This window comes from Hyperolius riggenbachi, chromosome 10 (genome assembly GCF_040937935.1).
Source record: "Hyperolius riggenbachi isolate aHypRig1 chromosome 10, aHypRig1.pri, whole genome shotgun sequence".
In the NCBI taxonomy this organism is placed as follows: Eukaryota; Metazoa; Chordata; class Amphibia; order Anura; family Hyperoliidae; genus Hyperolius; species Hyperolius riggenbachi.
In genome coordinates this window covers 192,153,306-192,174,897 of record NC_090655.1, presented here as the reverse complement: position 1 = coordinate 192,174,897, position 21,592 = coordinate 192,153,306, and the positions used below count along the sequence as shown (strand labels likewise).

The 21,592-nt window shown below is 41.6% G+C and overlaps 1 protein-coding gene across 1 annotated transcript in view; it reads right to left on the bottom strand.

Annotated features, from left to right (window-relative positions):
- Window positions 1–21,208, bottom strand: part of RET (ret proto-oncogene) — a 59,651-nt gene extending 38,443 nt beyond the window's left edge. The window contains exons 1-3 of the mRNA XM_068255474.1: window positions 21,086–21,208; window positions 19,745–19,855; window positions 13,880–13,996 (exon numbers count right to left, since the gene is read on the bottom strand). Of these exons, the coding sequence (XP_068111575.1) occupies window positions 13,880–13,996; window positions 19,745–19,855; window positions 21,086–21,197 (340 nt within the window). The 5' untranslated portion in view covers window positions 21,198–21,208. The remainder of the gene's footprint in view (window positions 1–13,879; window positions 13,997–19,744; window positions 19,856–21,085) is intronic.
- Between the last annotated feature and the right edge of the window lie 384 nt (window positions 21,209–21,592).

Below are 21,592 nucleotides of genomic sequence, written 5' to 3'. Positions count from 1 at the left end.
CTGAAAAGGCTTTGTGTTTCTTTAACAATTTCACAGCATCAGAACTTTGTTTTTCTTACCAAAACATTTTTAGCTGCATTTTTATTTAAGCTCCACCCATCAAAGAAAAAAAGCACAGGCTTTTTTCCCCTGATGCTGTGCAGAGCATGATGGGATGTTGTGATTTACGTTGCCTAGCTGAGATGTGATCAGGACACAGGGCAGTTGGAACTGTGTCTCATGCTCCCTGTCGCCTCCTTTCAACCAAAAAGATGGCTGCCATCATGAAATCAAACATTTGCCTTTTAAAACAGGGTGGGTAAGAGATTATATTACCTATCTATTTTAATTAACATAACTAATGTAACTTAATGACAGTATGTTTGTTTAGGCTGGAGTTCCTCTTTAAGGAAAAAGTCTGATTATAAGCCCCAGTTCAGCCCCCAATGTTTAAGGCATCTGGTAGTAAATTTGCATAAGTTAGAAATGCACAAACATTTGTGCATTGCTCATCTTTAGGGCTGGCTCACATGGACACTTGGTGGGTGTTGAATGCCGGCATCCGGGACACATCGTTAAACGCTCCAATTCAAGCGAATGGGAGCGTCTGTACCGGGCTTTTACCAGTGTTTGCACGAACGTGGCATTCTGATACTGATTTTACCGATACCGATGGTCATTTGAAGCGACCATGGATGCTACATGAAGCATCCAGGATCAATTAACCACCGCATCTAATGTCTAATGGGGACAAAAAGTGCAGATCGCGACGAAAAGTCTCCGAAAGTTGCAGAAAGCCCAAAGGCGACGCCACTGGAAGCCGGGCGGACATCTGTGTGAACTAGCCCTTACTCTTTGCTGCACATAAATTAAGATTACTTGGCTGGCTGGTTCCCATACCTCTTGCTATCAGGAAAGTGGGAGTTGCTTCTCCATCACAGAGCAGATCACCTGACCCTGTCATCTCCTCCCACTGCTGATGAGGGATGAACCCTTTGTGGCCAAGTAATGCTGCAGCTCAGCTCTTCATCCTACTCAATTCTACTGTTCTTTGTTTTTAATGCGTACAACACTTTGCTAGTGTTCAGGGCTGGGCCGAGGCATAGGCTGGAGAGGCTCCAGCCTCGGGGCGCAGTGTAGGAGGGGGCGCACAATTCATTCAGCTGTCATTCCTAATTGTGTTTGAAGCAGAAAGAAATAAGAAAAGGGGATACATGGAAGTGATTACAAGCCAGATAACTAGAGATTAAGGTGTTGAGGGGGTTGGGGGCTCTGGGATGCCTCTTAGTCTAATAGCAATCAGTGTGTGACGCTGGGGTGGAGGGATAGAGAAGCGCACTTTGGTTTCTCAGCCTTGGGTGCTGGAGGACCTTGTCCCGGCTCTGAGTGTGTTTGTAAAAGACTCCTGTAGCTGTGGTGCTGGCCACAATAGGTTAATCTCTCATGCTAGGTACACACCATAGAATTTTCTGGCAGATTTACATGCCAGATCGATTATTTCCAACAAGTCGGATCTGAATTTCTATTGACTTGTTTTTCCGATCGATTTCCCAATCGATTTTTTGATCATTTTTCCAATAGATTTTTCTAGAAGTAAACAAAAAATGATCGCAAAAATGATCAAAAAAATCTGCTAGAAAATTATATGGTGTGTACCTAGCTTAAATCGCACAGGGAGGAAGTGGGCAGGGTGAGCTATGAGTTCCCACCCAGCTATCCCTTGACTACTTCCTGTGGGCCACGAAGGGGAAGGAGTATAGCAAATATCTGTTCAATAAAAGTACACTTATCTCAGCCAGGTGCTTTCTATATATTTATTGTAAAAAGTACAGGCATGAAATGAACAAACGTTTGTGCACTGCTAATTAACGGAAATGCTATATCATATACATTTTAAAAATGAAAGGCTGAACTAAGGCTTTAAATACTGACAGCATTTAAATGTTTTGAATTAGCCTTTTACATACTAATTATAAAGATAAAATAAATTAAATATACAGTGTGACAAATCTTCCAAGCACCATCTCTGACAGAAAATAACATTTAGCTATCTGGGGTCTGGGGGGAAGCGGAAGGGTAAAGTCTCAATATGTAGACAAGATAAGGTAGACAAGATAAGGTAAAAAGACAGTGGGAGCCTAACATTATGGGGGTGGAGAGAGAGGGGGGTGGGGACAGTGTAAAGAGTAAGGAGGTTGGTAAAACTTCAAGTAGCCCATTTCATGTAACCAAAATTGGAAAATGTGGTGGTAAAAACATAAAGTGCATGGTAACCAAGGCTAGGAGCCTTGCAAATAAAATGGATGAACTAGAGTTCATTCTGATTGACAAAGGCTATGACACTGTGGGAATAACCGAGAAATGAATGGATGAAAGCCATGACTGAATAGCGAATTTAGAGGGATACAATGCATTTAGGAAAAATAGAACAGGGAAAACGGTGGAGGGGTTTGTCTCTTTGTTAAGAATTCTTTTACAGCTGTCCTGAACGATGAGATGGAGGAAGATTGTGAAGATGTAAAGTCCGTTTGGGTAAATATTCATGATGGACATAAAGGTTGCCAATTGCTTATTGGGGTATGCTACAGGCCACCACATATTCATGAAGCTGCAGAACTGCAATTACTACAGCAGATTGAAAAAGCTGCAAGTAAAAATGAGGTCATAGTTATGGGTGACTTCAACTTTCCTTCCAGACATTGACTGGAGTATTGAGGCTACCCATTCTGGTAAAAGCAGCAGATTTCTGGCATCAATACAGGACAATTACTTGACTCAAATGGCAACAGAACCAGCTAGGGGGAACGCGTTACTGGATTTGATCATTTCTAACAGACCAGATAATGTATCAAATGTGCAGGTTCAAGAACATTTGGGAAATAGTGATCACAACATGATAACGTTTGATCTGGTGACTGATAGGTTGCGGGGCAGCGGGACCAGGGCCGGCCTGCTCATGAGGCGGGGTGAAACTTTTGCCTCAGGCGGCACATTTCTAGGGGCGGCACCCGCCCGTCCGTGGGTGCGGAGAGCCGGCCGCCGAGCTGGAGGGGTAACGGGCAGGACGGGGTTATTGGGCCTACCGGCGGGGAGGGGGGTCGGACCCCCCTCCCTCGCCTGGGTCCCCCGATCTGCGTTCCCCTCCAGCCTTAAATAGTTAAGAAGCAGCCGCTACTCGTAAGAGGCACGGGCGGGGAGGACTCACCTCTTACTCGCTCCAGCGTGCGCTCCACTGACGTCACTTCCTGCAATTTTTTAAAAATTTGCCTCAGGCGGCAAAAAGTCTAGGGCCGGCCCTGAGCGGGACCACTAAAACTATGAATTTTAGAGAAACAAAGTTCAATCAGCTCAGGCAGGCACTAAGTCTGGTGAACTGGGATAATGTACTACAAGGGGAGGACACTGAAGAGAAATGGCAAGCTTTTAAACTTATTCTCAATCAATATTGTAGTATGTATATCCCATATGGAAACAAAATGTCTAGGAATAAAAAAAGGCCTCTATGGATGAATAGAAAGGTTAGAGATAAAATGAAGGGGAAAAAGAATGCCTATAATGTCCTAAAACAGGAGGGGACCGAGGCTGCATTAAGCAATTACAAGGAGTGCAATAAAAGTTGTAAAAAAGAAATTAGGCTGGCAAATATTGAAGCTGAAAATCAAATCGATAGGGATATCAAATCTAACCCAAAGAAGTTTTACAAGTACATCAACTCTAAAAAAAGGAAGGTTGACTGTATTGGACTCATAAAGGATGAAGGTGGGAACTCAATGGTGGATGACCAAGGTAAGGCAGAGTTTTTAAATGCTTTCTTTGCTTTTGTCTTCACAAGGGAAACATCACTGTTGCAAATTACAGATGCAGAAGAGTCTCAATCTTCCAACTGTAATATTAAATACTTAACGCAGGAAGAAGTGAAGGCAAGACTAAATAAAGTAAAAATAGACAAGGCACCGGGCCCAGATGGCATGCATCCTCGGGTCCTAAGGGAATTAAGTTCAGTTATAGATAAACCCTTATCCTGTATCTTATCTTTTGTGCCTCTCTTTTAATAGAAAATAATCTTATTTCTCAGCATCAACATGAGTTTACTAAAGACAGGTCCTGTGTGACCAACACGCTCAGCTTTTATGAGGTAGTGAATGCTAATGTGGATATTGGGAATGCTGTAGATGTGATATACAGTACTTGGACTTTGCAAAGGCCTTCGACACTGTTCCACACAAAAGTCTGGTGCAAAAGTTGAGGATGCAAGGACTGGGGAAGAGTCTGTGTGCATGGATAAGGAACTGGCTAATGGACAGAAAAGCAAGAGTTATGGTCAATGGATCATACTCAAAATAGGTGACTGTTAGCAGTGGGGTCCAACAGGGATCTGTACTGGGTCCAGTGCTCTTCAATTTATTTATGAAGGACCTAGTAGATGCAGTAGTGAGCAATGTTGCTATTTTTTCAGATGATACTGCAATGGGACATACTGCAAAAGGATCTGGATAGGATGGCTATATAGGCACATAAATGGCAGATGAAATTCAATGTTGAAAAATGTAAAGTCATGCATTTTGGTCGTACCAATGGTCTACCACCATACAAAATAAATGGGATACAGTTGGGGACATCAAACTTGGAGAAGGACTTAGGAGTACTCATCGAAAACAAGTGAAATAATCGTACTCAATGCCAAGCCACTGCAGCTAAAGCTAACAAAATTTTGGGATGCATTAAAAGGGAAATAAAAACTCAAGATACTAGCATAATTTTGCCCGTTTAACTCTCTAGTAAGGCCACATCTGGAATATGGAATTCAGTTCTGGGCACCACATTACAGGAAAGATATTGTAGTTATAGAGCAGGTGGAGATACGAGCAACAAACTTGATACGTAAGATGGAAGGTCTCACTTACCAAGAAAGGTTAGATAAACTGGGTTTATTTAGTCTAGAGAAAAGACGTCTTAGAGGGGATCTAATTAACATGTATAAATACATCAGAGGGCAATATAAAAGGTTGGTGGATGAGCTTTTTGTCCCTAGGCCTTCTCAAAGGACTAGAGGACATGATCTGCGTGTGGAGGAAAAACGTTTTATCCATTTATTTAGGAAAGGGTTCTTTACAGTAAGAGTGATTAAGAGGTGGAATGCATTGCCACAGGAAGTACCGTAGTTATGTCAAATTCTATACCTGCATTTAAAGAGGGCTTAGATGCTTTCCTTGCGATGAAAGACTTTCATGGCTACAATTACTAGGTAATGCCCAATGATGTTGATCCAGGGATTTTATCTGCTTGCCATCTGGAGTCGGGAAGGAAATTTTTCCCTTTTGGGGCTATTTGGACCATGCCTTGTAAAGGTTTTTTGCCTTCCTCTGAATCAACAGGGATATGTGAGGGAGCAGGCTGGTGTTGTACTTTGTTCTCTGGTTGAACTCGATGGACGTATGTCTTTTTTCAACCCAAATAACTATGTAACTAACTGTATTTCTATTTATGATTATAGATTGTGTTAAACGTTTTGCCACAGTAAAATAAGACATTATATTTAATACAACAAAATAACTGAACTACTGCTAATAAATGTATTCAAAGAAAATGTCAGTTAGTTGAACGCTGACATTTTTAAAGATGGAAAAATGTAGATTCATGGTGACTAATAAATCGCCAAAGTAAACCAGTAGGTGATTAATTACATTATTCGGTGGAATTGGAATAAAAAGTACATTTTTTTTAACTGTTAATATTAGTGATGAACATGACTTTTGTGAAATCGTAATGCAGAATTTGGGTAAAAATTGTAATTTTATATGTAAACATAATCAGGAATCGTAATTTCAAACTTTCACATAATTTTCAGCAAACTTTAGCGGTTAATAGCAAAGCCCCCATACGTGCTATCACCACATAGGTGTGTTAAGGGGAATAGTGGGAACAAGTAAAAAAATAATAATTTTCAGAAAGACCTTGCAGTGTTTGAGAAACTATTTTATAAAAATGCAAACAAAAAGCAGAGTTAGTACCTGCTAACGATGTTTTCAACAATCCTTCAGGGCAAAGGTGAGACGTAGCTCCTCCCAGGAACAGGAACAGACAGCACTTCCCCTATAAAAAAGTCACATGGTTAGTCCACCCTCAGTGCGTTTAGCCAAGTACCCGACAGGTGAACATTCCACTACCCATAACCGTGCAACTATCAGACACAGACAATTAACACCCGGGTGGGATCGTTGCCCTGAAGGATTGTTGAAAACATCGTTAGCAGGTACTAACTCTGCTTTTTCCCCACAATCCTTCAGGGCAAAGGTGAGACGATTAACAAGTAATACAACCTCAGGGTGGGACCAATGCTTGGAGAACGTTTCTACCAACCGCCTGGTCGTGTGCAGACATTGCATCAATTCGGTAATGACAGATGAACGTAGAAAAGCTTGACCACGTTGCTGCTTTACATATTTGCTCAGGCGAAGCCCCTGCATTATTAGCCCAAGAAGCTGCCCTAGCTCTAGAAAAGTGAGCTTTAAATGAAGCAGGAGCCTCACTTCCCATAACTCTGAAAGCTTCTATAATAGCTAACCTAATCCAATTAGCTATAGTAGATTTAGAAGCTATCTGACCTACAGTTTTCCCTGAAATAAAACAGATAAGGAATCGGTCTTCCAGACATCTGCAGCTCTGTTCAAGTATTCCAGAACACATCTTCTAACATCTAATGAGTGAAAAATCCTCTCTTTTCCACAACTTGGATTCACAGAGGGTAGGCAAAATAATATCCTGCGACCTGTGAAACCTAGACATAACTTTTGGACAAAACTTTGGATCCGTCTGTAATACTAACCTATCCTGAAAATAAGGACTTTTCATAGACAAGGCCTGTAGCTCACTAACCCTTCTGGCTGTAGTGATGGCTACTAAAAATACCGTCTTTAATGTAAGAAATTTAAAAGAACTGTCCCCTAGCGGCTCAAAAGGACCTTTGGACAGCCCCTCTAATACTAACGATAAATCCCAAGGAGAAACGTATGGCTTGTAAACTGGCAGTTTCCTAGATAGAGCCTTCCGAAATCTCAGTATTGGAGAGGAAGACAAGGGGATACCTGAAAAAGCAGATAAGGTAGCAATCTGCACCTTAAGCGTACTCACAAATATTTTTATCCCAACCGTCCTGGAGAAACCAGGACTGCTGGAACTGACAAGCTATCAAACTTAGAGCCAGATAACCAAAGATGGAAAGTCTTCCAGTATTTCAGATAGATCCTCCTAGTAACTTCCTTACAGCTAGTAACAAATGTAGAGGCTGCCTTCTCAGATACTCCCAACTTTTTGAGTAAGGCTAACAGATTCAATTTTCCTGGATGCGGATGCCACAGGTTCCCTTGTAGCAGTAGATCCGGCCTGCAAGGAAGTCTCCAAGGGTCTTCTGATGCTAACCTGAGAGCTGAAAACCAGCTCCTTCTCGGTCACCAAGGTGCTATCAAAATCATCCAATTTTGACAACCTCTCCATTTGCTGATGACCGCGGGAATCAAATTGAGAGGAGGAAATGCATACAGAAGTGGAAAGTTCTACTCTTGAATGAATGCATTCACCCCCCTGCTTTGATCTCTTGGATTGAGAGAGAAAAAAGTCTGAATCTGGGTATTGTCTTCTGTTGCAAACAGATCGATTGACGGTGTTCCCCATCGTTTTATGATGTCTGCGAAAACACCTCCTTGTTTAGAGACCATTCTGATGACAGAATCCTGCTTCTGTTCAGTTTGTCTGCATGTATATTGAGTGTTCCCTTGAGATGAACAGCTCTCAAGGATGACACATTCTTTTCTGCCCAAGACAAGATGTCCTCCGCTTCCTCCTGCAACAACAGGAATCGCGTGCCTCTGTTTGTTGATAAACGCTACTGCCGTAACGTTATTCGACTGGATCAGAACATTGGACTGCAACAGTATCGATTGCACCTGAAATAAAGCCAGCCTTACTACTGTTAATTCCTTTCAATTGGATAACCTTTGAGACTGATTTTGTCCATTTCCCCTGAAAGGCTCTGTGAGCTATATGAGCTCCTCAGCCCCAGGCGCTTGCATCCGTAGTTATTACGTTGTCTACAGGCCCCTTCCAAGGCCTGCCCTTCATAAGGTAGGATTCCTCCAACCACCGTTGCAGAGACACACAGTTTGAGGGATTTTGACTTTGAAATCTAATGTTTGTGGACGACCGTCCCAATTTTCTAGGAGGAACCTCTGTATCTTCCTGATATGTGCTAATGCCCAAGGAACTGCCACCATCGTGGATGACATTAACCCAAACACCGACAAAATCGTTCTTAGGGAAACTTTGTCTTCCCCTTGTAATGATTTCACTGCCAAACTTATCTTCAGAATCTTCTTGGGAGGAAGGAAAATCATCTGTTTTACTGAATCCACTAGCATGCCAAGAAACTGAGTTCTCTGACTTGGAATTAGAGAGGACTTCTCCAGGTTGATGATCCAACCTAGGGATCGGAGATGTTCCGATACCAGATTCAAATGGATTTTCAGCTGTTTTGCTGAACTTCCTAGAATAAGCAAGTCGTCTAAATACGGAATGATTAAAATCGATTGTTCCCTTAACGGAATTAATGCTTCTCCCAGAATTTTTGTGAACATTCTTGGGGCAGAAGTGATCCCAAACAGGAGGCAAACAAACTGGTAGTGTTCTACCATCCCATTTATTCTCACTGCAAAACTTAAGAATTTTTGTGATTTTTGGTGAATCGGCATATGCCAATATGCATCTCTTAGATCCAGAGATGCCATAAAGGCCTCTGGAAACAATAACTCCCTTACTGATTCCATCCGAAAATTTTTCATAAACCGACTCAGGTTTGTTAGGTGCAGAATCAGGCACAGGATGAATTCCATTACCTTGTACAGCTCCACGGAATATGTTGGCGCTTTATAAATCAATAATAATAATAATAATAATTCTGTCTTAGCATGTTCTGCAATATGCTCAAAATCTCTGGAACCAGAGTGGGATCTCTTAGGGCCTTTGAGATCACAAATCTTGATGGTGGAGGAAGGGCAAACTATTTGGAAACCAAACATTATTGTCTGGCGAATAAATGGATTTTTTGACACTTTTGCCCACCTAAGAGAAAGTATCTTAGCCTTCCCCCCACCGCCTGACACGAGTCATTGGGATTCTGACTGGGACTCTAGAGCTTTAGACTTAAAGCCCCCTTTCCTGGACTTGTCAAAAGTCCACCTCCTGCCTTTACCTTGATCCTTAGAGGCATCCTTTTGATCACTCCTTGGCTTACGAAAAATATTGCTACCACAGTCTTCTGTTTCTTAAGCAAAACTTTATTTTTATTCAATGTTTTTTCCAAAGCGGAATCCAGTTCTGGACCAAACAACAATTCACCTGAAAAAGGGACACCACACAGCCTGTTTTTGGATGAGATATTACCATTCCATATTTTAAGCCACAAGGCTCTAATAGAAACAGAGCAATGGACCTGGCAGTAAACCTAATTGCTTCAGCAGAAGCATCTGATAAATATGCAGCAGTTTAAATGAAAATAGCAATAGAATTAAACAATTGCAAAACAGGTGCACCAGCCAGTATGTTAGCTTTGAGCTGATTAATCCACAGCTCCAAAGTTGTGGCCACACATGTAGAGGTAAAAGCCGGCCTAAACATAGCCGCACTAGCCTCCCAAGACCTTTTCAAATAAACATCCACCTTTTAATTAAGTGGATCCTTCAGCTTTGTATAATTGATTATGAATAAACAAAACAGCTACCACATCCTCAATACAGAATTTAAACTTTGAAACAGATTCAGATTCTATTTCTCTAGTGTCTGAAACTATCAACTTCAGTCACAGATACTCCAGATACAGCAACCTGAGAAGTGGATGGATTAGCATTCAATAATGAGGACTTAATTGATTCCAATGAAGCATTAATCACCTCTCTAAAGGATTCAATGTATCCTGAACAGAGTGACCCGGCTCCTCCCCTACAACCCTCTGTATGCACAACTGACAGAGTTTTTGCATAGGGCAACATAAAAATTGCACAAAGGGCATGTTTTATCATTAGGAGGATGCCTATGCTTATCTGCAGCAGCAGCAGATTTAGCAGAAGCCTTAGTATTGGCATAAACAACAACACAACAAGGCATGTAACTCTGCTCACACATATAGCACAATCAGCCCAGAAAGAGAAACCATTATCTCACCTTTTGGGCGGCCTGGTTGCTCTCAATCCTCTCAGCGTCTGACATGCTTCCAGCTGACACATCCAGCGCCGGACAAACTCTCTCTGAGCAACAGTGCTACAGGCCCGCGCAGCTTCCCCTTGAAACATACCTGGCCTGCCGCGAATGGATGAGTGGCGGCCCGGAAGCTGCAGAGAGAGTAATGAGCCGGCACTACAAATTGTTACTTTCGGCATACCCGCCGGAAAGTACGCATCCGGACGCGGCCAAGCGTCCTAATGGCCGCAATGCGCTCCACGCTGCACATGGCCGCCGGCTTACCTCCGTCCTGCTCACTCCGCCGCAAGGCCGCCAAGGGGAACCCACGCCTTCCACTCTTGCTCTCCCTGGAAGCGGGAGAGAAAGGTAGGCAAACCCCAGGAAAGCTCCAGCCTGGGGCGCATGGCCAGACTGCCTCAGTACCACAGTCTCAGCCACCCAGAGAGATCCACCTGCAGCCCAGCACACAGGCTTCACCCAAAGGGGAGATGCCGACCTGCCTGGACGCAGGAACAAACAGCACTGAGGGTGGACTAACCATGTGACTTTTTTATAGGGGAAGTGCTGTCTGTTCCTGTTCCTGGGAGGAGCTACGTCTCACCTTTGCCCTGAAGGATTGTGGGGAAAAAATGAGTTTTAAACTGTCATGTTTCTGTGTTTAAAAGGAACCGGAGGCGGGGTTCTGACAATGCAATCCATGTACAGAGGCTGGGTCTGCCTATACTGACCAGCCTCTGTTGCTATTTCAATCCCCCCTAAGTTCCCCCTGCGCTCTGCAATCCCCCATAAATTGGGCTGTGTTTACATCTGTACTGTCACTCTGCATGCTCCCCCCGCCTCCTGCATAGCTCCGGTCCCACCCGCGTCCCTTCCCTCCAATCAGCGGGGAGGGAAGGGACGTGGGCGGGGACCGGAGCTATGCAGGAGGCGAGGGGAGCGGCAGACTGACAGTACAGAGATAAACACAGCCCGCTGTGACACACTGCGTGTCGGCAGCGAGGCTGTGATTTATGGGGGATAGCAGAGCACAGGGGGAGCTTAGGGGGGATTTAAGTAGCAACAGAGGCTGGGCAGTATAGACAGACCCAGCCTCCGTATGTGGATTGTATTGTCTGTGTTTAATAACCATCTTTCCTTTGCATTTTTAAAAACCATTTTCTCAAAAACTACAAAGTTTTTTGTTTTTGTTTTTACTATATTCCTACTACTCTCCCCTTAACATATGTAGCAATTTTGGTGATTACAGCATGTATGGGGGCTTTACTATTAACAGCTAAAGTCAGCACAAAATTACACAAACATTATGCAAGATTATGAATGGATCACATGAAATCAATTGAATGTTCAAATCGTAATTACATATGGCCTTAATTGCAAAAATGTATGTGAACTTTTGTGCAATTGTAATTAGCAGATTACGATCAGCACTAATTAATACATAATATGGTTCAGGCTCTTACAGATACAGATACCAGTGTGTATTCGACCCCACAAGTGGGGCTTGCACTCTTTTGCAGGTAGGCACTAGTCTGTTTTTAAGTAGCGCTGCTCATTTCCTTGCTATGTACTAATGTAATTTGTTTTTGGTCAGCTGCTCCCACTTAAAGAGACACTGAAGCGAAAAAAAAATTATGATATTATGATTTGTATGTGTAACACAGCTAAGAAATAAAGGATTAAGATCAGATACATCAGTCTAATTGTTTCCAGTACAGGAAGATTTAAGAAACTCCAGTTGTTATCTCTATACAAAAAAGCCATTAAGCTCTACGACTTTCAAAGTCGTGGAGAGGGCTGTTTTCTGACTTTTATTATCTCAACTGTTAGTTAATTTTTTACTTTTCCTCTGCCAGAGGAGAGGTCATTCGTTCACAGACTGCTCTGAAAGAATCATTTTGAATGCTGAGTGTTGTGTAATCTGCACATATTAGAGAATGATGCAATGTTAGAAAAGCCACTATATACCTGAAAATAAAAATATGAGAATATTTTCTTTGCTGCTAATCTTCTAGTAATTATTCATAGTACACAACCAATTCATTATATCATATATTTTTTTTCGCTTCAGTGTCTCTTTAACAGCCATGCTTTTGGTGTATATGCAGAGCTTCTGTTTGGGTTCAAGGTGCGTTTGTAGTTCCTGGGGGGGCTCAGCGCATCTCTGATGGAGGCCATTCGGAGGCGGCCTGGTGTTGCGCTGATCCACGTTTTGCGCAATTTTCAATCTTACAGATACCAGACAGTACTGGTGGAACCCAGGTTCTCTAATCCCACATTTTTGGAAGAAAGTCCTATTTGAGTTTGTCCACTCCCAGTTCCTGCACCTTTATTTGGAAACTGTGTTAAGAACAACTGTCAATTCCCCAAATGGCTCTTCCATAGGGACAAATAGTGCCACTTCCAAGTGATATGTGTCATGCCACATCATCTAAACATGTCATAGGCTTAGCGCTTGAGAGGATTGCTGCTGCCTCCTGCAAGAAGCATGTCTTTCAAGATGAATATGGGGTTCCTTATTTTGCAGGCACTACTGAACACTCGGGACAGACAACGAGATGCAATCATTTTGCAGGATTATGCAAACTGTCTATGCAAATGTATGCAACTTGAAAATGGACCAATTGAACTTCACCTTGATGGGATTGGACTAGTGGCAAGCTGCATACATTTGCATAATCCTGCATCAACTTGCTATTGTTTGCATTTAACTGACCATCCCTACTGAACATGAATGATCGACAGTGTTCTGTCTGTATAGCATGCTAAATAATATGTTCGGAGTAGGTAATGCTGCTTAAGGGCCCATTCACACCAGAAGCGCTTTTCTGAGCGGTTTGCAATTGATTACAGTTTTTTTAAAATCGCTCCCATTCACTTTCATTAAACTCGCAGTAAAAATTGCTGCGATTTTCACGTACGTGAACGCTACGATTTTCCAAGATTTTGAGCTCAATTTTAATGAAAGTGAATGGGAGCGATTTTAAAAAATGGTAATGAATCACAAAACTCTCAGAAAAACGCTTCTGGTGTGAATGGGCCCTAAATGTGTTTTGTTGTTGTTTGGGCAGCACACTGTCTACTTGTTGTTTGGGGGTAAACTCACTAAATACTGTTTGGGGAATATGTTCCCTAATTGTTGTTTGGGACACATGGCTGCTTTCTTGAGGTTTAATATTTCTATAAATGGTTGTAGTAGAAAACAGTACATACACCATTTTATGATGTATTATATGGCTGCTTACAGAGAGGGCCTTATTAGGGTCTTTTTCTAAAACTAGAGGATACTTCATCCATAATTTACCCATGGAAGAGGAAGGCAAACTTGTTTTTAGTTATGACACTGCTAGTTTTGCATATATTATTTAGCCCCACCAACAATCTGTCATTACCACAATTCCCCCCCTCTCACTAGAGCCCGGGGTGCCCCTCATCATCTGGGATCCCAGAAACACTCTTGCTGCCCATTACAGTGGAGAAAGGGGGGGGGAGGGGCATAAGAACATTATTTTCAAAATTCAGGATTTCCATATTGGACCATTTTAGGTGACTTTTGAGGGCTTTGAGAGACAATATTTGAGTTACAATTAGCTTAATAATTAGAGAATGGTAAGCCTACAATATTTTCAATCTCAAATAATGTTACTCTATGAATAGTCTAGAAATGTCTTACCCTCCTCAATGTTCTTTTCACAGAAGCACCTTTCTCGAGGAAAGCAGTAACATGTGCCATAGCCTGCCTTGATTCCCGCCAAACCTTCTCGTTGATGTCCACCAATAATGTTGAGCTCTGACCCCCAAAAAAAGACAACGTTAAATCAACATTACAGGCAAAATCCTACAAATCAGTCCAGTTCCAGCTGTCAAAGAAGAAAAACTCACAGCTTTACAGTGATCACAAGCCAAAGCTTAGGATCAAAATTGGATACATGCCTTGAGAGGGAAGGCTCAGGGCCCTATTGAGGCTTCCCTTGCTGATCTAAAGTCCTCCATTGCTGAGCGCAGCCCACTTCCAAATCGAGGCCGCGCACCTATTCTTCTTGAAGTGGGGTCGCACAGTAGCCTCCCAAGCCCGCTCACGCATGCGCAGTGCCACGGCTTACTACTATTGAGTGACCACGCTGAAGGAAGAAGAGTTGCGCGGCCCTGATAGTATTAGTAAAAATGCACTGTCGCTAATCTTCTGGGGGGCCTCGCTCAACGACAGGCGACAACACAGCAGGGAGGGAAGCCTCAATAGGATCCTGGGGCTTCCCTCTCTTTAGGTACATATCTAATTTTGTACCCGAGCTTAGGCTTAGGTACTCTTTCAGGAGAATTCTATGATAGATTAACCAGTCCACACCACTGAGGGATTTTTCCCCTTATGGACCAGAGCAATTTTCTTTGAGTGCTCATCCCAATCATTCGCCAGTAACTAATAACTTTATCACTATTTATCAAGAAATGATCTAGATCTTGTTTTTTTCACCATCAACTGGGTAGTACATTTTGCTATGAATAATTTTATTCTAAATGCATTTTAACAAGAATAATAAGAAAAAAAATGGAAACAATTCACCATTTCTCAGTTTTCAGCCATTATACTTTTAAAATAAAATGTACTACTGTGAACATTTTATTTGCCCATTTGTCCTGTTATTACAACTTTTAAAATATGTCCCTAGTACAATGTAGGGTGACAATGTTTTATTAGGAAAATAACGGGCATTTTTTCCGTTTTACCCTTCATTGCAAAAATAACCGCAATATACCCTCATGACATACATAGTAAAAAAGTTCCTAAGGAAACAATGTATTTTTTATGTTTGTTTTTTTTAATATACAATTTTTGGGGGGTAAATATGGGAGAGTAGGTGAGGAAAAGGGGTTAATTTTAATTGGGAATTCATGTATTTTTATTTACTATAATGCATGTAGGGTGTAGTTTTACTATTTGTCCACTAGATGTCCACCCCCAGTTTATTCCTGTGTACTGTGTGAACAGTACAAGGAAATAGTGTGAGTGCGGTTTCATGTTCATTTTATCAATGACAATGGCATCTCATTGATCACAGGCACTTTGATCGGTGAATGGGAACTGTGTTTTAGTACACTGATCAGTGTACTACAACACTGCCACAGGGGTAAGTCATCCGCGCATTCCATTTGGAAGATGAATATCTACGCTCCTGGAACGGGAAAAGTCTTCCTGTGGGGCATAGATATACTCCCACAAACCCGCCTAGTGGTTAAAGTAAGTTGTATTGGTTATTGTAATTCAAATTTAAATACCTAAATATCTACTGCTGTCTCTGGCATGGCAAGTCACACATTTTCCTACATCAGTGTAATTCTGTTTGTGAAAATTAAAAATAAGTGATACCTTTAGAATTTTTTTGTAAAAAAATACTGATTTGATCTCAATCTAATAAAGTTTTGAGGATTTTTTCTTTAAGATGTTGCGTATATCATCAGATTTTGGCTTACATAGTTATGTGGCGGTAGTTTTTCTAAATATGTCAATGAAGTAATTAGTAAGAATGTAAACAATATAAATCTTGTTTTCCAAACTTCTAGATCTATAAGCGTATATTCATTTTGGGGAAAAATGGGTTCCTCATTAAGAATATTCAGTAGTGAATGAATGACCATTGACACAATTACTTCAAATGTGAGGTTAAACTGCAGTGTAAAAGTAAAGAAACATAGTATAACATATCAGTGCTACACAATCCATTTTTTGATTGCATGTTCTTAAATTGTTTTCAAAAAGCCACTTCTGATATTTTAAAATCGTCAGGAAATTAAAATTTCAATCCTTTGCAACTAGCGATGGTCATGTCTGGGAGAACACATGGAGAACCATGTGATCAGTTTGGTCAGGTGATAGATTTGCAAGTCTCTGGTTTGCTAGTCATAATCATGTGCTAAAACAGGATGTGATTACAGCAAATCAGAACTTTGCAAATCTATCAGCTGATCAAACAAAACACATGCTTCTTCACGAGTTCTCCTAGACATGACGATCACTATTTGCAACCATGGCGACTGTACAGAAAGTTAACTGGATGCATTCAAATTACTATTTTCTTGCATACATAATTGGCTGTACAAAGCAGAAAGTAAAAACCTGTTCATTATAGCTGAATGACAGTAACATTTAGCATTGCCTATTAGGTCATCCTTGCAGTAACATGTAGTAGTACCCATATTATTATTATTATGTACAATATTTATAGAGCACTGCAATCTTCTGCAGTACTTTACAGTGTCTGCAGTCAATAACGGTCCCCAGAGGCGTTATCAATCTAATCCTTTGCATTTCATAGTCTAGCAAAAATTTCAATGGGAAGAGGAGCCAATTAATGAGTATATTGGGTTGTGGGAAGAAACTAAGGTGCCAGGAGGAAACCCCCAAAAACCCAAGAACATACGAATTCCATACAAATAGTGTTCTTGCCCGGCTTTTACCTAAAAATCTAGTACTGCAAGGTGAAAGTTCTATCCATCATGTTGCCATACTGCCTGTCACATCAGAAAAAATAAAGATCTCAAATTATTATTCAAAATCCTTTCAATGTGTAGCAGTATCCTGGAAATAACCGTTTAGTTTAAATTTTGTATTATATTTTCTCCATTTATTATGCTGGCGAGTCGCTCAGATAAATATGGAATATCAGTGTACATATGGGCCAGTAAATGCAGTAGTGTCCACACAGCACTTTGCTCCCGCTACGCGGTTCAGCAAGCTCTGTAGGTTCAGTGTCAAATACCCACCCTTTATTACAAAATTAGCTGTATAAACATACAGTAACTAAATAAACAGGAGGTTTCAGAAAATAACTGAAAACCTATAAACTTGTAACTAACAGGAGAAGGATGGAAGGCACACAGAAAGATAGATTTCTGCGGGGGCACAACAGGGCTGTGTGAGATCAAACAATTCCAAAATGTTCAATGTGCTCTAAGCAAAAATTTAGTCTTGGTAAAACCAGGAGTAGAGCAGCAACGCTTGATGCAAAGTTGAATGCAATACTTATCATGGCAAGCAGTGGGGGTGTCGAGTGATGTCAGTGGGTGTCGCTGGGTGCACCCTCACAGCTTACCACGATGAGTATTGCATCAATGTTGGATTTGCATGTCAATGGCTATAAATTTGCATGTCAATGGCTATAAATGTTTCAATAGTGCCAAGCGTTTCTGCTCTACTCCTAAAACATAAACTTGTGACTGTACCCCAATAAGAGGAGGACCACTGATATACCTGCTGTAGAGGGCATGCAGATATATTCAGTGGTCCTTTATATTTACACGAACAGTGAAATATCCACCAATCCACTGGTGAAGTTAATGTTGATCCTGTGAAATGTGTAAACGTGGAGCTCTGTTGTCCTGTGGACATAGATCTGGATCATTGGTCATAGGGATGAGTATATGATCAACGATGCATATTTTTGATTCAGCATTTATGAATTGAATTGTGGATTTGTACTACAGGATTTAAGGTACAGTTATTGTAATTGACGCGGCAGCTGCGGCGAACAGCACCGCCGCCGCAGCTGCCTCCGTGCCGCTACCCGTCCTCCCGGCGTGTTTACTCAAAGGGTCACCGGCACGCGCACACACGGGACCTTTATGCTAAAAGGAGGCTCATCAGCTGACCTGCTGGTTGGCTGATGTCAGAGGAGCCTCACGGCACCCAGGATTGGCTGACTGCTGGGGGAGTGCAGTGAGGTCTCCTCTGCTTCTTAAGCCTCCGGGCTTCAATCAGAGACACTGTCTGCTGTCGTGAATACATCCTGTGTTAGCGCTCAGACCTTAGACTAGATCCCAGGTGTTGAAACCAAGGACTTCACATCTAGACTAGGATATTATTTATATTGTGATTGATATTCTGTGTTTGACTCTGGCTATACTCTGACTCTGCTCTAAGCTTACCGATTCTGTACCTCTGCCTATCTGCCAAACGTTGCTGAACCTCTGCCCGATTACCGACTACTCCTCTGCCTTACGATTCTGCTCTGATACTGTCCTCTCTGTTGCCAACCCTTGCCTCTCTGACCTTTCTACTCACCAGTGGGCCCTCGCCACTGGTGAGGTGTTAGTTTCTCCAGCCCCTCTGGTGTAGTGATTTGCTAGTGACCAGTTGCTCCTGCTCCTAGGCTGCAGTACTGTCTGAATCGCCTGCCCCTCAGGCAATCATTAGTTGCAGTACTGTTTGTACCTCCTGCTCCTAGGCTGCAGTACAGTCTGAATCGCCTACCCCTCAGGTGATCATTAGTTGCAGTACTGTCTGTACCTCCTGCTCCTCAGGCTGCAGTACCGTCTCAATCACCTGCCCCTCAGGTGATCACTAGGCTGCAGTACAGACTTGATCTCCTGCCCCTCAGGTGATCGTTAGGCTGCAGTGCTGTCTGAATCACCCGCTCCTCGGGAAATTCTATCTCTTCAGTTTCAGTATTTCCAGCTTGCTGGGGTTTGTACTTTGTTATACGGTCAGTGGGCCGATAGTACCTCACCATCTAGTGAGGTCTCGCTAAACTATTAAGTTACGGTTGCACCAAGCACTACATACTCAGCTCTTTGTGCTGCTATACTGGTATTATTGGTGATTCTGCAGATCACACAATCAGGTATAGCGTCTGCATTATTGGTGATTCTGCAGATCACCAAATAATCGGACATCTGAGTTGCGACACCCAACCGTTACAGTTATAAATAATAATAAGATAGGTTTAGGACCTCAGTTAATATAAGTCCATTAGAACTTTCTTATTCATAGATGTGTCTACCAATTTATAGTTATATATTTGTTGACTACTATCCTATTGACAATTAAAGCAAACCTTAAATGAAAATAAACCAAGGTAAGATAACCTATCGCTTCTATAGTCCCAATTCTAAATAGGACTTTCCTGGAATTCCATTATGACTATATTATATCAAAAGAGCACTCAAAACTCACCTCTTCAAGGAGGCCTACATCAACGCAACACTGCCCTAATCCTTTCTGCCAATAACTTATTGATGCACCCCCTCCTTCGTGTCACCAACCCCTCCCTCTAGATTGTAAGCCTTTGGCAGGGCCCTCTCCCCTTGTGTATCATTCTTGACTGTGTGCACTTTACCCAGAATTTGGAACTGGTAATTTTTACCACTACCACTCCAGTTTATGATCTGGTATGTACTACTATCTGCATTGTGTTGTGTATCTTATTGCTATTACTTGTATCTATGATTTGTTACCTGTATTATTCTGTCACACCAGTTATCATTGTCTGTAATCCTATTTATTGTACAGTGCTGCGTAATATGTTGGCGCTATATAAATCTAATAAAACTAATCATAAATAATAAAATATATAAATACTATATACGTGTGGAAGCTCTTTTCACACCCTTTGTGTAGTAATTTGTTTTACACATATTGTTACAGGAAATTCGACCAGTCAGACCTTGAACAAATTTTTTGTGTTCTTTCTTAACAAAGAACAGAAGTCCTGCTACAATGCTAAATGCTACAATCTATAGGGAAGGAATACAGAACAAGACGCACTTGTGCAGTCCTGGGGACAGATTGCTTCATCTTTGCGCTCCACAGGATCACAGATACCATCAGGACAGGTGGAAATACTCGGTGTACAGGTAGAATAGTTTATGGTGATACCTTCAAAACAAAGAGTAAATGAAATAAAATAAGGAATTACCATTTTAGAGATCTAACATAATACTGTAGTAACTAGGTCCTTATGAACTGCATGATCATCCATGTTAAAAATCTACTTGTCTACTTGATATAAGCGAGAAGCTGCAAATGACACAGGAAGAGGAGTTTCTTCTTCCTGTGTCTAAAAATTGTAATTTTGTGTCTATTTTTAGCACTTAAAAACATAATTAAAATACAATCTTTATTAGGGTTTACCTCCCTAATACCACAGTGGGGATACCACAGTAAGGACTTACAGTAAAATCACAAGTGTATTATGTCCAGGAAAGGGTGGATTTAAATGCTCAATGTACAAAACCACCAATTCAGCACTTGCCAATGCCATGGTTTGATATGATAGAGATGAGAACTGCAAGCGTTTACCCCCTTAGGGCCCATTTCCACTATCGCGAATTCGCATGCGTTTTTCGTATGCAAATTCGCATAGCAATACAAGTGAATGGGACGGTTTCCACTTGTCAGGATTCCTTTGCGGTTTTCTGTGCAGAAAAAATACGCATGGCAGAGCCATCAGAATTCGCATGCCGCATACCGCAATGCGAATCGCATACAATGTATTTTAATAGAAAATTCGCATGCGGTTTGGGTATGCGAATTTTCATGCGAATTTGCATAGAAACAATGGAAAAACACACTAGCACTGCCATGGTTAAATTCGCATACACCGTCATCCATGCGAATTCGCATGACAATTTGCATGAAAATTCGTATAGACCCGCATTTTTACCACGGCGGTTTGCACCGCACAAGTGGAAATGGGCCCTAACAGCAGGCAATTTCTTATACATACAGGCTAGGCTTGCAGGACCATTTACATAGTCATCAATGAACTTCAGCCTGTATAAATGTTGTAAATAATGCCCGTGTTCATGCTAATAAATGCTATTTCACCCTTTGTGGAAACCTAAATGTTAAATTGACTTAAAACTCTTTTCAGTATTGGAATATGCAGGTGCTGGAGAGAAGCAGCACTGAGAGAGGAGATCTCTCCCTGCTAACATTACTGTACTTTAGAAATGCTAAATAATACCTGTGGGAGGTTATAAAGTTGACAATCTCTATCAAACCTGCATAAAAAATCCAAGTGAAACCTGATTGTGTTACTAAAGAAATCTCAAAGCAATTATAATCACTCTACAGACATTGCTGTACAATCAGCCAATAGTATACCTTCCCCATGTCCCTGTCTCCACTGGCACCTTGCAGTGAGGGACCCCAGTCCCCCACATTCTTCACAATCTGACCGGTGCTTGCTTTCTGAACAGGACAGGGGACATTCCATGTCATTGTTCATAGCTGAAAAACATAAACATATTACAACATTAATTACGACACATATATTAAAGGACTACGATTACAAAAAATTATAACATTTAGAATATAAACATCTAAATGTACATTTCTCCCAAAGTAGAATGCACTATAAATGTTCCTATGTTGCGGTCACTCACAGTAGAGTAGATTTGACAGGTTTTGGACTGTTCCATCTACTCATGGGGGATTCTCAGTATTTTTGTAACTTAAAGGGAACCTAAATTAAGAGGGATATGGATGTTAAACAATACCAGTTGCCTGGCAGTCCTGCTGATCTCTTTGGTAGCAGTAGTGGCTGAATCACAGACCTGAAACAAACATGCAGCTAATCCAGTCTGACTTCAGTCAGAGCACCTGATCTGC